General features: G+C 38.6%; 1 protein-coding gene across 1 annotated transcript in view; it reads left to right on the plus strand.

Moving 5' to 3' along the window:
• Nucleotides 1–14,977, plus strand: part of Adgb (androglobin) — a 122,181-nt gene that overhangs the window by 43,702 nt on the left and 63,502 nt on the right. The window contains exons 10-14 of the mRNA XM_035438765.1: nucleotides 5,015–5,109; nucleotides 9,420–9,594; nucleotides 10,469–10,559; nucleotides 13,424–13,553; nucleotides 13,834–13,870. Coding sequence (XP_035294656.1) covers nucleotides 5,015–5,109; nucleotides 9,420–9,594; nucleotides 10,469–10,559; nucleotides 13,424–13,553; nucleotides 13,834–13,870 — 528 coding nt within the window. The remainder of the gene's footprint in view (nucleotides 1–5,014; nucleotides 5,110–9,419; nucleotides 9,595–10,468; nucleotides 10,560–13,423; nucleotides 13,554–13,833; nucleotides 13,871–14,977) is intronic.

The raw sequence follows: 14,977 nt of genomic DNA on the forward strand, positions 1-14,977 counted from the left end.
ACAAACACCTTTTGGTGGAAATTGACCTGACAAGTCTTGTGGTCAAACTATTCTTCGGCTAGTGCTATAAAAACAGCAGTTCTTAACCTGTGGGTTGTAACCCCTTTGTGGGGCCAAACAACCCTTTCACAGGGGTCTTCTAAGGCCATTGGAAAAACAGATATCTACATTATGATTCATAACAGCAGGAAAATTACAGTAATAAAGTAGTAATGAAATAATTTTGTGGTTGGGAGTCAGCACAACGTAAGGAAATGTATTAAAGGGTCACAGCATTATCAAGGTTGAGAACCCCTGCTCTAGAGAATAATTGATAATGAGTTACCAGACAGACTAGGCATCCGTTCACACTCACTCCTCACATTTAACCCCCCCTGCATCTTGGATATATTTTTTAACCTATCCTCCATTTAGTTTTCTAACCTAAAAAAGCAATGCCATACAAGTTATTTCCGAGGGTTTTTTGTTGTTTAAATTCTTTAATTACCACTCATATTTACATATCCATCCCCCCATTCCCTTGCTCTCCCATCCTCCCATGCTCCCCACCAATCTCCCCCAACCCCCCCACCGGAATCCTCCCCAGGGATAGTGAGGCCTCCCATGAGGCACCTTCAAAGTCTGTCATATCATTTGGGGGAGGGCCTAGGCCCTCATTGCTGTATCTGGACCGCAATAGTATCCCTCCGTAAGGAATGGGCTCCCAAAGTCCATTGTGCTCTAGGGATAAAGACTGGCTCCGCTGTCAGAGGAGCCATAGACTGTCTTGGCCTAAATGGCACCCACATTCAGAGGGCTTGGTTTGGTCCAATGCTGTTTCCCCAGCTTAATGGCAAAGGTCTCTATGCTATCAGTAGGTCAGGTCCACTGTTTCTACAGATCTCTCCAGCCCCTTCTTGGCTCATTTGCTCATCCTCCCTCCTTCTCCACAACTGAATTCCAGTTATTATGGTTCAGTGCTTGGCTGTGGTTGTCCGTTTCTGCTTTGAACCACAACAGGATGAAGGCTCTCCTTCCTCTCCCTGCTCCTGGCTCCCACTTTGGTCAGGGGTTCTTGTCCCCATTCCCTTCTTCGAGGGACTATGCAATCTTCTCTTGGGGTCCTCCTTGTTTCCTAGCTCCTCTGGCAGTGTGGAATGTAGGTTAGTGATCCTTTGCTCTATGTCTAAAAATAAAAAATGAGTGAGTACATACTATGTTTATCTTTTGTGATTGGGTTACCTCACTCAGGATGGGTTCCTCTAGTTCCATCCATTTGCCTGTGAATTTCAAGATTCCATTTTTTTTTCCACTGAGTAGTACTCCATTGTGTAAATATACCACATTTTCTCTGTCCATTCTTCAGCTGAGGGGCATCAAGGTTGCTTCCAGGTTCTGGCTATTACAAATAATGCTGCTATGAACATAGTGGAACATATGTCCTTATTGTATGAGTATGTACATTTTGGGTATATGCCAAGAAATGAATTGCTGGATCTTGAAGTAGACTGATTCCCATTTTCCTGAGAAACTGCCATACTGATTTCCAAAGTGGTTGTACAAGTTTGCACTCCCACCAGCAATGAAGGAATGTTCCTCTTTCTCCACAACATCTCCAGGATAGTCATTGGTGTTATTAATTTTAGCCATTCTGACAGGAGTAAGATGGTATCTCAGAGTGGTTTTGAGTTGCAGTTCCCTGATGGCTAAGGATGTTGAGCACTTTCTCAAGTGTCTTTCAGCCATTTTGGATTCCTCTGTTGAGAATTCTCTATTTAGTTCTGCATTCCAGCTTTTAATTGGATTGTTTGGTGTTTTGGTGGCTAGCTTCTTGAGTTCATTGTATACTTTGGTGATCAGCCCTCTGTCAGATGTGGGATTGGTGAATATCTTTTCCCATTCTGTGGGCTGCTGTTTTGTCTTGCTGACTGTGTCCTTTGCCTTACAGAATCTTCTCAGTTTCAGGAGGTTCCATTTATTAATTGAAGATCTCAATGTTTGTGCTACTGGTGTTATGTTCAGAAAGCAGTCTCCTATACCAATTTGTTCAAGGGTACCAACTATCTTCTCTTCTAGAAGGTTTAGTGGGGCAGAATTTATGTTGAAGTCTTTGATCCATTTGGACTTAAGTGTTGTGCATGGCGATAGATATGGATGTAACTGCAATCTTCTACATGTCCAAATCCAGTTATGCCAGCACCATTTGTTGAAGATGCTTTCTTTTTTCCGTTGTATAACTTTAGATTCTTTGTAAAAAGTCAGGTGTTCATAGGTGTGTGGGTTAATATCAGAGTTTCAAATTCGATTCCATTGGTCAACCTGTCTATTTTTGTGCCAATACCAAGCTTTTTTCAGGACTGTAGCTCTGTAATAGAGCTTGAAGTCAGGGATGGTGATGCCTCCGGAAGTTCCTTTATTGTACAGAGTTGTTTTGGCTATCCTGGGTTTTTTGTTTTTCCATATGAAGTTGAGTATTATTCTTTCAATGTCTGTGAAGAATTGTGTTGGGATTTTGATGGGGATTACATTGAATCTGTAGATTGCTTTTGGCAAGATTGCCATTTTTTACTATGTTGATCCTACCTATCCAAGGGCATGGGAGATCTTTCCATTTTCTTGTATATTCTTTAATTTCTTTCTTTAAAGACTCAAAGTTCTTACTATACAGGTCTTTCTCATTTTTGGCTAGTGTTACCCCAAGATATTTTTTGTTGTTAGTTGCTATTGTAAAGGATGATGTTTCTATGACTTCTTTCTCAGCACATTATCTTCTGTTTAGGGTTATACCAGAATACATATCAGATTTCAGGCCAGCCTCACCTTTGTCCTTGCACCTTGTCTCACAAGCCATAAAACAATAAAAACTTGTTACAGAAATGACTTCAGAAGATCCAATGTGTAATGTTGAATGATGGAGTACAATTTAGGCAAAACACTTTTATACATAAAGGTGTTAATATCAAAATTTAGGAAGAAGTTAGTGTGATGGGTGATTTTTATGTCTCCAATGAGCCATGGGGTTCTCAGAAATCTGGGCAAGCATTGTTTGAAGATTCTTTTTGGGTGATATTGATATTCAGATCAGTAGGCAGAGTGAAGCAGCTCATCCTCTCTCCTGTGAGGCAACCTCATGCAATCAGGTAAATGCTGGGTACAAAAAGGCTCTCCTTCCTCCCCCTGCCTACACACTCAGACCAAAACACTGATCCTTCTTGGGACTGGAGTGTCTTAGACAAGAACTACTCATTGCTTCACTTGTGTCTCCCCCAGCTTCCTGGCTCACCCTGCAGATTGGCAATACATAGGTGATAATTACATGGGCCAACACCTAATAATCACTCTATTTCTGTATCAGTCCTGTTTCTCAAGTGCAACAGGATTAATGCAGGTGTTGGTACTATGACTTAAAGTGCTGATATAACAAATCCAAAAAAATGGGGGATAAATTTGCAACTGAGTGATATATGGATGCTTGGACAACTTTGAAATGCACATTCAAAAATTCCTGAATGACTCTGCAGGGATGGTTGGTAAGAATTCCATATGGGACAAGTCCTAGCTGGGAAAGATGTGATTCGAACGTGAAGAAAAGGCAATTCTTACTGTAAACTGTAAAGGAGGTTGCTGGAAGTGTTCTGTAGAAGCAAGAACCTGGGAACAGTGACACTGAAAATTTACCTGAAGTGGTTTCTTAGCCCAGTGTTGGGCATAAGTGCTAAGTTGAGAGTTGTAACATATGAAAGAAGGGAGGTGAAAGGAAGCAATCTTAAACCAGAAACCAATAAAAATTTGAAGACTAGAAAAAAATTTCAGTCTAACCTTATCCTAAAACTAGAAAACTTGCAAAAGAATGCCAAGGGTGTGGCTTGAAACCACCCATAAGGAAGTTAATCACAGGTCAAGTCCACAAAGAGTAGGGATAGAAATGGTATCACCCACATAAAGGCCATCTTCTGGAGGAGGCACAGATAGGATGAAGGAAGGCTGTTGGTCTGTAATTCCATAGGACCAGATCATAGACCTATTTGGCTATGAATTAATATGCAGGTAAGTTCAAGGTGATCCAGAGGTAATCAGGAGTGCAACTCACCAGGCCCCCTGGAAATAAGGCTGTTTCTCACTCAGTTGCAGAGGGTGGGCCCTGCTTCTTTCTTTTAGTACCCCTGCTACCCATGCAAAGAGCCAAATGTGCCTCTTTGTAAGGGCTCTTTATGGGTGAAGCCATTGCAAAATGTTCTCACATGTTCTCTCTCAGATCAAAGCCAATGATGTAGGGCCACCACTGAGGGCTGGTGGGAGGGCAAGGATAGTGGGCTAAGCAGGCTGAGAATCCAACCAAGAGAAATATCCTAAGCCTAAGATTCAGTGGAATTTGCCTTGCTAAATTTTTGTGCTGACCTGTCCTCTGATTGCATCTCCATTGTATTTAGGAATCACATTTCTTATCCAGTATCACAAGCTCATAGCCATGTAAGAACTCTAGGAGATAATTTCATTTTTATTTATAGTTGAAGAAAATGTCATTATGTATATGTAAAAAAGCAAACAAAAATTAATTGTAGAAGTTTTGCCTCAAGATGTGTCCTGCCTTAAGTCTTACTGGAGGTGAGTTAGATATTTCAGTGAAATTTTGGGCTGGGGTTGATGCTGAACTTTGATAAAGCTTTTGGTGCTGTTGTCCCGGGTGGAAGGAATTCGTTTATGTGGATGACACAGTTTACAGATAAGCAGAGCATCATGGAGAAGATTGTTTCTCTTCTATATTGATATATTGAAGCTATAACCTCTAATGTAAGTGTTTTTGTAGATACCTTTAGGGTGGTAGTTAAGATTAAATCATTATAAAAAGAGGGAAAGATAACAGATATATTCTCCTCTCTCTTTTTCTTATTTCCTTCCCTTTCTCCTTCCTTTGTCTCTTCCTGCCCCCGCCCTCTCTCTTCTGTACCTCTCATAAAAGAGGCCACAGTGAGAAGGTAACTGTCTAGTTTCATGTTGACAAGAATGCTCATGGATCACATATGTTCTTTTTCAGGCTCCTCAGCAATACAGTCCCCTCATATGGTTGTGTATGCCACCTTTACACCACTCTATTTGTTTGAAAACAAGATCTTTACATTAGAGAAGATGGTAAGAATTCAAAGCCAAAGATACCGTGTCCTCATGTGTGGTGGTTGGGAAGTGTGTGCTCCTGGACTAAGGGGCTGGAACATGCAAAATTATCCAATTTTTCATAGTACTATCTAATTATATAAAGGTAAATTACAATCACATTTTATTTTTAAATATTATGTACAAAAGAAAAGACAGAGGAACTATACATTTCAGTGAAACTCCTGTTGATCATTCCTGATCAATAATCACTTTTCAGTGACTCAAGTACACATATGTTCTTAAAGTGAGATGATATACATAAATTTTCACTCAGGCTGGAGAGCCACAGCCATGACCTTGTTGTATCAAATAATAAGGCAGAATTTACTTTTAAACAATAAACTTAAACAATAACAGAACATGTAGTAAATGTAGCCAAAGGTAATACAATTACATTATGCAAAGATTGAACAATCAGGCATAGGCCCTGTATATGTTGATATATGTTCTTTGGTTTCCTTCCTATGCATATATTCTATATTGAGCTCTATACTTTTTTCCAGTGTGGAATCTTATTTTATGTTCCATTTGGAAGCCAGCTTTTTATTTAACAGTTTTCCCTATGGTGTCACATTTTAATTAATACATTTAATGATTACACAACATTTTAGTAACTTTTTATTCTTTGGGGAAAAAAAGTAAATTCTCTTCTCTCATAATAATAGCATCTATCAAGTTACTACACAGTTCATTTAGACTAATGTAATACATTGAGGACTTGTTCCATCTGGCCCTGTGTGGGAACCTTAGACACCTAGTACCTTACCCCTGGGGTTCTCTATGCTGTAAAGTCACTATATTAAAGTGTAAGGATAGTGCATATACAGTTGTACATAAATATCCATTGTGTAAGTCAGAGTTAAATTTCAAAATTTTAACAAGAAGTGGCTTGAAAAGTAAGTATTCAAATAGGTCCATTGTTTCCATGTGTCACATTCATCTTTTAGATTTGCCTGAGAGCCCAATACCATCATTCCAGAAGCCATTATTACAAGCCAAAATCTATCACATAATGGTAGTAACATAAAAATGGTGGGACACAATATGCTAGCATGAGCTTTGGGACAGATGTAGTTTTTGCTCTTTGTAATCCATAGTTAAGTAACAGCAGCCATGGTTGAATAGCAGAATGAGAAATTTTCTTAGTGTCTGGAAATCAGCAGCTCCCCACAATCCAATGTGTGCCAAAGCTTCTCTCAAGCCAAACCTCCTGTTGACTTCAGGGTTGGTCTCCTTTTCACTCATTGTGTCATGGGCACCTTCTCAGATGCTCTAGATCGTAAAGACTCAATGTATGGATCACTAAAGGACATCAACCATATTTTATAGTGTGTCATGCCTCATATCCAAGAGATATTCAAACTTCTTATTAAAACTGTAACACTCAATGGATATTAATTCATGTATTATAATACATATATACTATGGAATGGGCAATTTGCTTTGCCCTTAAGGTATAGAGATGAGTAACATAGTCTAAATTCCTCACCACAAAGCTCAGAGACTATAATTAAGTAGATAAAAACAATTAGAAAACTGTTATAACAGAGTATGTTAGAACCTAGATAAACAGTATTTGTTAGAGTAATGGCACAACTGAATACCTACATGAATGTTGAGAAAAAATCATTGTGGGGGCAACAAGACACAAAGAATGCACCTTTCCCCCTAGTGGGCAACTATGGAGGTCTTCCAAAGGAAGCTAACTGTTTAACCTAACCTGAGGTGTAAGAAGTTATGCTAGTAAAAAAAGAAAATATGTGTTCAAAGCAGAGAGATTATGTTGGAAAGTGTGGAGGCAAGGCAACCACATAGACACTGCATTCTGGGAACTGACAGAGATTGGGTTAATTGTAGGGAAATTTCAGAAGCAACTCAAGTTAAAGAACTAAGGACAGACTATTCTCCACAAAACACTTTCTTTTCCCTTAGACACAGTGTGGTCATGTAGCTCAGGCTGGCCGGGAATTTGTGATCTTCTTGCCTCGGGCTCCTGGATTCTGGGAATACATGTGTATCACAATACCAGTTTAAACCTTCCCTTTGGGTGCCGTAAAGTACTGAAAATGTGGAAGACTTTGGAACCAATCTACTATCTGTAACATGATCACAAAGGGCCCACTCCATCTGCCACCATCTGTTTGAGAGTCGTGGTCCCCTGTCCCATCTGTTGATTCTTTTAGGTTGACCTTCTGTGAGGTTGATGTAGTTCCCCTGTAAATATCAATCTAGAATCAAGAATGTGAATACAGTATTTTAATCATAAATCGATAGAAAATGGTTTCTTCCCTATTGAAATTTTGTAAAATGGAGTATAACGTTGAAGTTACAGCCCCAAAGTTTAAAAATCAACATAAATAGTTAACAACTTGCATTTAGTTAAGAAGCAATAGACTACAGAAGAACAGAACAAAACATCATGAAATAACTATGTGATCTAATACCCTGCCTCATCATCAACTACCCTATGTGATTCAACACCCTCCTCCTCTTAATGAACTAGGTTATGTGATCTAACACTCCTCACCACAAACTACTCTATACGATCCATAAGCCTCCTGTCAGGCACCCTGAACAGTTCGGGCTTTAGATGAATGAACTTCCCACACCTTCCACCTCTGGTGCCTTCTTTTAGAGAATTTGAAATAAAATTGGGGAGAAGTATAGGGGTCTTGGAAAACAAATTTTCTAGCTTATGTTTTTTTTGCATGGACTATTCACCAGACGTTATTAATTAAGTACCTATTCAATCTTGAGGATGCTTGTCTAAGGATCTTTGAGACATTTTGGTAAGGTTTCTTACAATCAAATTTTAACCAGAATTTATGGAATTACTTACCTGATACACAAGATTGAAAATAAAAATACAAGAATTTGTCATTTTAAAATTTATCATGTTAAATAAGGCCAGTCCTTTGAAATATTGTTGACCTGTGGTGTGAAATTAATACCCTGCTTTGTTTTCTTCAACCAGCATTTTATATTTTCACAATACTTTATGATATTCTACAGTTCCAAAAAGAAGTTATTTTTACTAAAACATTGTTATTTTGAAAGAGAGACACACAGAGATAGAGACAGAGAGAGAGGCAGCAGAAGAGAGAGAAATGTGTGTTTCAAATTATCCTTTGTAAAATGTCTAGAATTTATTCCTTTGTAAATTACTTTGAATGTGGCTTCATTTCAAATATTAGTAATGTGTAACCCTTACAGTAATGACCTTATCCCTTAAATTCTCCCCCAAGTTTCTAGCAGATTTATCTCCAACAGTGATGTGATTTCATGGTGGCTTCTAACACCTAGCAAAAAGAAAGTTGTAGGGAAAAGTTTATTCTCTAGATGGTGTAGGGAAATGTTTGTTTTTAAGCTACTTTACAAATCACAGAAATTTCTAAATGTTTTTTAGTAAATTGATAATAGTCTATAAGAAAAAAAAAGAACCTTTCTTCCTAGGGTACTTCTAACAATGAGGATATCAATCTTCTCTAGAATTTGAATTATTATCTATACCATGAGTTTTGAAACCAATCATGTGAACTCATTAGAAAGAAAATAGTTTTAGGAGGAACTGAGTTCACTGTAGTTGGTATTTTGTTATTTTACTTTAAATGTTAAAGCAATCTGTGGTGGTAATATGGATCAATTCGACTTTCTGTCTCTGTCTGTCTGTCTTCTATAACATTCTTCTATAACACACTTCAGGCAGCATTTAGGAACTACAGTTGAAATAATGGTCTGAATTATTCCAAATGAAATAGCTTTAGAACTGAATATTTGACTATGCAACATATCTTCCAGGACTGCTTCTATCCTCACTGTCAGGGCCTCCACTGTCTCCAGTAAAGGGAGGGACTTCCTGAGGAAAAACCCACTGTTAGAGGTTGCAATCTATCATAGATAAGGCCATCTCTTGCCACTCACAAGCAAGACCTGACTACATTTAAAAAACATTTGTTTAATATTAAATAACAATTGTAAGTGAGTCTTATTTTTTTAAATTTCTAGATAATCAAAACTGGTTTCACCGCTTTAACCTAGAAAACACTGCCTACAGACTTTATATTCTTATTGGAACCTAAGTTTGAGAATGGCCTAATTTTATCTTTTCAATAAACAAACATGCTCTCAAAAAAAACTTTAAAGATTCAAAGAAATATAAACGTTAACATTACTTCTATTAAGGGGTAGAAACACTGGTGTCCCTTTTTTCTATGCTGACATACATGATTTTAGATACAGGAAGTGATGAAAGAGTCATTTCAAATCTTTTTTTTTCCATCTCTTAGGCGAATTCTGCAGAGAAACTTAGGGAATATGGACTTTCCCACATCTGTAGCCATCCTGTGCTGGTGACCAGAAGTAGGTCTTGTCCCCTTGTGGCACCCCCCAAACCTCCTCCCTTACCACCCTGGAAACTCATTCGCCAAAAAAAGGAAAAAGTCATAACAGATGAAGCTCAAGGTATGCGCCATGTTGCCTTGCACTCTAATTTACAATTCTCTGGGGGCCTGCCAGTGTCTCCCATGGAGGATGGTACATGTTGAGGTAAGTCACTACCCTGAGTATCCCTGCACCCAAAGCCATTAAACTCATGTCCAAAGAATGCATTTTAAAAGTAAATATGCATACTGTTTGGGCTAGGGGACCCATAGTAGCAGTGGACTATGCTAGAGCTCATCATCTATTTGTCTATCTTCTTTCTATTAAGCTTAATATGTTAAGTAAAAAAATTAACAACAATGGGAAGGGTGTTCCGTTCTGAAGGATAGTGCAGAATGATTAGAGGGACTTTGCTTCCTATCTGAGCTCTGTTTCTTTTCCTGTTCTACTTCAGGATTCACCATGGTGATGTGTGCTGCTCTCCTTTCTCACTGGGAATTTCTTTCTTCTAGAGTAACTTTACACTTATGCATACCCACAATCCTCTCTCAACCTGTTTCCTTGCTATGCACAGCACTTCCTTCTTCTTCTTCCACTGTAGTCTCATGAAGTAGCTCACATTCTTTGGCATGTCCCAAGTGATCGTGTGGAGGAGGTTAATTGAGGGACACTTATTTTTTTAAGAAAACATTTATATGGAAAGTCATCCTAGCACTTAAAGAAAATGCAAAGACTTGTCTAACTTCACCGTTTGAGATAGCACTGTTCTACTCACAGCTGTAAAAGAAAGTTAACAGGGGCAAGATCTGTAAACTGTTTCACTTATTAAAATGTCTCTGTGATCCCTGTTTAACTCTATTGAAATCCCTGGGTAATGTGTACTCTAACCAGCACTGCATTAGAATCTGAAGGATTCTGAAAGTGGACATCACACTTCCCCATGGGAACTTTTCAGATACTGTGCCGAAGAAGCCCGAGCAGTTCCTTGAAATTTCAAGTCCATTTTTGAATTATAGAATGACTCCATTTACGATTCCAACAGAAACGTAAGTATGTGATGGTTTCTCCAGTGAATCTTAACTTCACATCTGTGATGTATGTGGTTAAAAATCACGCTTAATGGGAAGAGTGTTTGAAGAATATTGAGGCCAAATATATATACATATTTGCATAGCCTATTAAAGGGGATGCACATGTTTATGCATACATATACACTGCTGTATATGTATGTATGGCATGAATTTGAGAGAGAGCAAGGGTATTTTACCTACAGTCAGGAAGCATAGGCAGACAGATGCTGGTGCTCAACTTCTTTCTCCTTTCCATTCACTCTAGGACCCCAGCACATGAACTGATGCTGTCCACAGTTATGGCAGCTCAATTTGACTCAGTCTAGAAACTTCTTCACAGAAATACCCAGAGGTCTTTATCCTTAGTAGTTCCAGTTCCTGTCAAGTTGACAATATTACTCATCACAGGCTGTGGTAGATGTATATGCCATCAGATATAGTTAAGTCTTTCCTGGGATATGCAATGGACTATATCCATGATAGAAATAGAAACTGATAAGAAAAAAAGCAGTCACAATTTAAATGCTCAACTCAGTGGACTCTCTACTGTTCAGCACACTTTATAACAAAGCCAGCTAATAAATTAGCTCACACCATCTTACCTGTTTAATTTGAACATATTAGGCACATTCTTCACATCTCTTACCCTTCCTTGTGTTTCTGTCATGTTTGTGGGAGTTGTTTATTTTTTGTTTTTTCTCTTCTTTTTTTAATTAATGCTTCATAGTTTTTCCAATTATATTTATATTGAAAGTTCTTCAGAGAAATACAACCAATGTTTGAATGATTAGATGTTAGCTGGAACAATGGTATAGAAGCCAGGTAACTACATTCTGGAGGAACTGGCTACATGGTCATGGTGGTTGTGAAGTCTAATGAGAGACCATTTGCATTAGAGGACTGGGGAGGCCATTAGCGTGGCTATCAAATCCAAGCCTTAGAAGTACCGGAAGCAGCAGTGTGACTTCTATTTGGCTGAAGGATGAGGGGTGCCACTGTACATGTCCTGGAATTCAAAGGGCAGAGACCCTGGAATTGTGATGACCATGAGCAAGGAAAGAATAATCCTTGACAGTCGTTCTTGCCTTTCCTAATGCTGTGAGTCTTGAACAGTTAGTTCCTCATGTTGTAGGGACTACCAACCATCACGTTATTTCATTTCTTCAAAACTGTAATTTTGCTCCTGTTTTGAATTGTAATGTGAATATGTACTTCTGGCCCAGGTACTAGAAAGTAAAGTCATTTTCTCTCAGCTCTTGTATGTTGTCCAGGCCTACTGCTGAGTGGACAGTGCCTGCCTACACTGAGGGCAGAACTTTCCCACTCAGGCCACTGATGCCCATGTTAATCTCCTTCAAAAGTTGCCTCACAGACACACTCAGAAATGAAACTTTACCAGTTACCTAGTCATGCCTAAGTCCAGACTAGTTGACACTGGAGATTGTTTATCCCATCTAAGATTTCAATTTGCCATTCAAATACACTTTGGGATCTTTGATCTTTCATATGACTGCATTTGCATACCAATTAGGGGTTATATGGGCTATAAAAACTGAAGCTACTTGACAGCAGAACACATTTCCTACCACTTCTATTATCATACTTAGAATTTAACAATTTCTATGTTTATAAGGACAAAAATGGATTGATTTCATAACCTGAGTTCCCCAAGTTATTCCCATCTCTGATTTTCTGTAACTTCTTTTAGCTTTACTATTTGATTAAGGTAGATAAAGTTCTAAAACCCAGAAACAGGCAACCACTGCTTGATTGGCTTCCACTAGTCTATTACCCACTGTAATATGTTATGAATTTATTCACATATCCAAGCTCTGTAGCAAAGGCAAAGGCTTGTGAATGCCATTGCATTCTCTGTGGAAGACATGTCCTAGACCTGTTCTGTTGTATAACCAGATTTCTCGTGTCAGCATAAGAGCAATCCCCAGGGGAATGACTACTGTCGTGATTTCCTTTCATTGAAATTCCACTGCTATAACAGCGTGTTTGTTCATTCTTGGCTCATGGCTTTCTATGAGACATTTGCAGCCTCATAAATATGTTCCTACTACCCTCTAGTGGAAGTTGCATGAAGTAGGTGAATTCAATCTAACTAAATATGGTGGAATCCTAGTTCATGAAGTCTACATGAGGAAAAACTATTTTCTTTTGCTTTTGAGACAGGGTCTCACTATGTGACACTGACCTAGAACTTGATATGTAAGCCAGGCTGGCTGAGAACTCACAGAGACCCATCTGCCTCCTCTTCTTGAATGCTGGGATTAAAAGCGTGTACCACCATGCCCTGCTATATGTGCAGAATTTGATTTTGTCTTTGAAACAGTTGCATCAAACACAAATACTATGATAGACATCTCATATGCTAATGAAATTTGTGCTACAATGGTGGTGTTTTGGACCATGTCAGTGGGTTCTTGAGGAAGCGACTTGGGTGGAGAATAAGAAAGTCACACTTAAAAGCTTAAAATGTAACAGTTCAGAATTAAATTTCCCACACCAAGATGTTTCATCCACACAACTCTCTAATTTCACCAATGTTGTAATGAAATCCTGTCTTTTAATTATCCACAATTCACATTTTTAAAACAGTGTTCCTAGAAAACATTTACAGCAATACATCGACTGACGGTAGTCTAGAAAGCAGTATAAACCATTATTCAGAGGTTCAATGTTAAGAGCTTTTTAAAGACTTCCCTGTAAAAAGATAAGAATAAAATGAGCAGAATCAGAACGTTTTCTTGTTGACAAAACTGAATATATCCACTAGTCACTGTGTATCAGAAGTGAGAGTAACAGCAGTTTTGTGGCTTTCTCTCCACTAGGCATTTTGTACAATCTGTTGTTAAGAAAGGAACCCCTCTGGGTTCCAGCCTTCCTCAACTTGTGGAAAATGAGCTAAGTGCAAGCACCAGCCAAGGCGAAATGAGCACGGTAACAGGAAACCAGTCGCAGGTACTGGCTCAGTCCTAAATTGGGCAAGATTTATTGTAAATTATGAACTCTCTTGTGTCTGTGAGGTGTGAATACTCCAATTCTTAGCAGACAAAAGAATTCCACTAATCCCCCCACCTTGTGCGTCTGTGACAACTTAGGAAGTGGAATACCCTTCTGCTGTAAAAGTCCCCATATGTCCCTCCTGCTTCATGTTTCCCGTACACCATAAAACAGTTGCACACGTTCCTAATTTGGGCAATTATGTATATACTTATAATTGTTCATTTTCACTTTGCAGGGTAATGTTTTATCGCAAACTATAACTGGAAAAGGTAAATTAGTCTTCCCTTCATGTTTTTCCTCTCCCATAGATAACAATGCACACAAACTCTTGCTTCTAAACAGACTTAGTTCTCCCTTCTCCACATGAGCCTCTCCTATGTTTTACTAACTCTAATCCACTCCAGACTAGAAACATGTGACAGTGTCACAGGTTAAATTCAAACTAAAATAGAAACAGATGTCAGGTATCTTTTAATGTCTGCATGCTGTGTTCAAAATACAGAAATCATTGCCAATTCCTGTTACTAACTAAAGAGTTAGCCAAGACTCAAGTCCAAAAGAAATGTCGCATAAATGTATAAGAGATGTTGGTTTAAGATTCCACGTGAGTTTTTTGACAGTACTTGACAAATATAAACTGTGGTTATACAGTCACTGAGTGGAGTAATTAAAGGGCTGGCTGAACACATCAGGGACAACAGTTTTCACTTTGCCTTCTTCACTCTGGACTGTCCCATTTCCTCCCCATCCTTTTTTTCTTTTTAAAAATTTTCCATCCTTTTTTTCAAAACATGGTTTCTCTGTGTACCCTTGGTTGTCCTAGAACTCTTTCTGTAGACCAGGCTGGCCTTGAACTTATGAGATCTGCCTGCCTCTGCCTGGGATTAAAGGGGTGGGCCACCACTGCCTGGCTAAACTTTTCCTTAAGATTTGTTTATTTATGCATTTTAAAGTATTTGTCTGCATACCTGCATGACAGAAGAGGGCATCAGACAGAAGAGGGCATCCGATTTGATTATAGATTGTGGTGAGCCACCATATGGCTGCTGGGGATTGAACTCAGGACTTCTGGAAAAGCCACCAGTACTCTTAACAGCTAAGGCATCTCTCCAGTCCCAGAACTGTCCCTTACAGGAATATCTCAGTAGCAGATTTTAAGCATATGATCTAATTAATATCTTTCATAACCTGGAAATTTATAAAGAACGCGTTCCCAAACTTAACCAAAGTGATTTCAAGTTTCCTGATTATAAAATTCTAAGTGTGTGTACTATACCTTCATAAACCTTAGGCCTACATGTAAGAGATTATGTCACTGATTTCCCATAAATAGAACTTGAATTTGAAACATCCCCTATCATTCATTTTTCCATACTTTA

The sequence above is a fragment of the Cricetulus griseus genome, chromosome 2 (assembly GCF_003668045.3).
Source record: "Cricetulus griseus strain 17A/GY chromosome 2, alternate assembly CriGri-PICRH-1.0, whole genome shotgun sequence".
Taxonomy (NCBI): domain Eukaryota; kingdom Metazoa; phylum Chordata; class Mammalia; order Rodentia; family Cricetidae; genus Cricetulus; species Cricetulus griseus.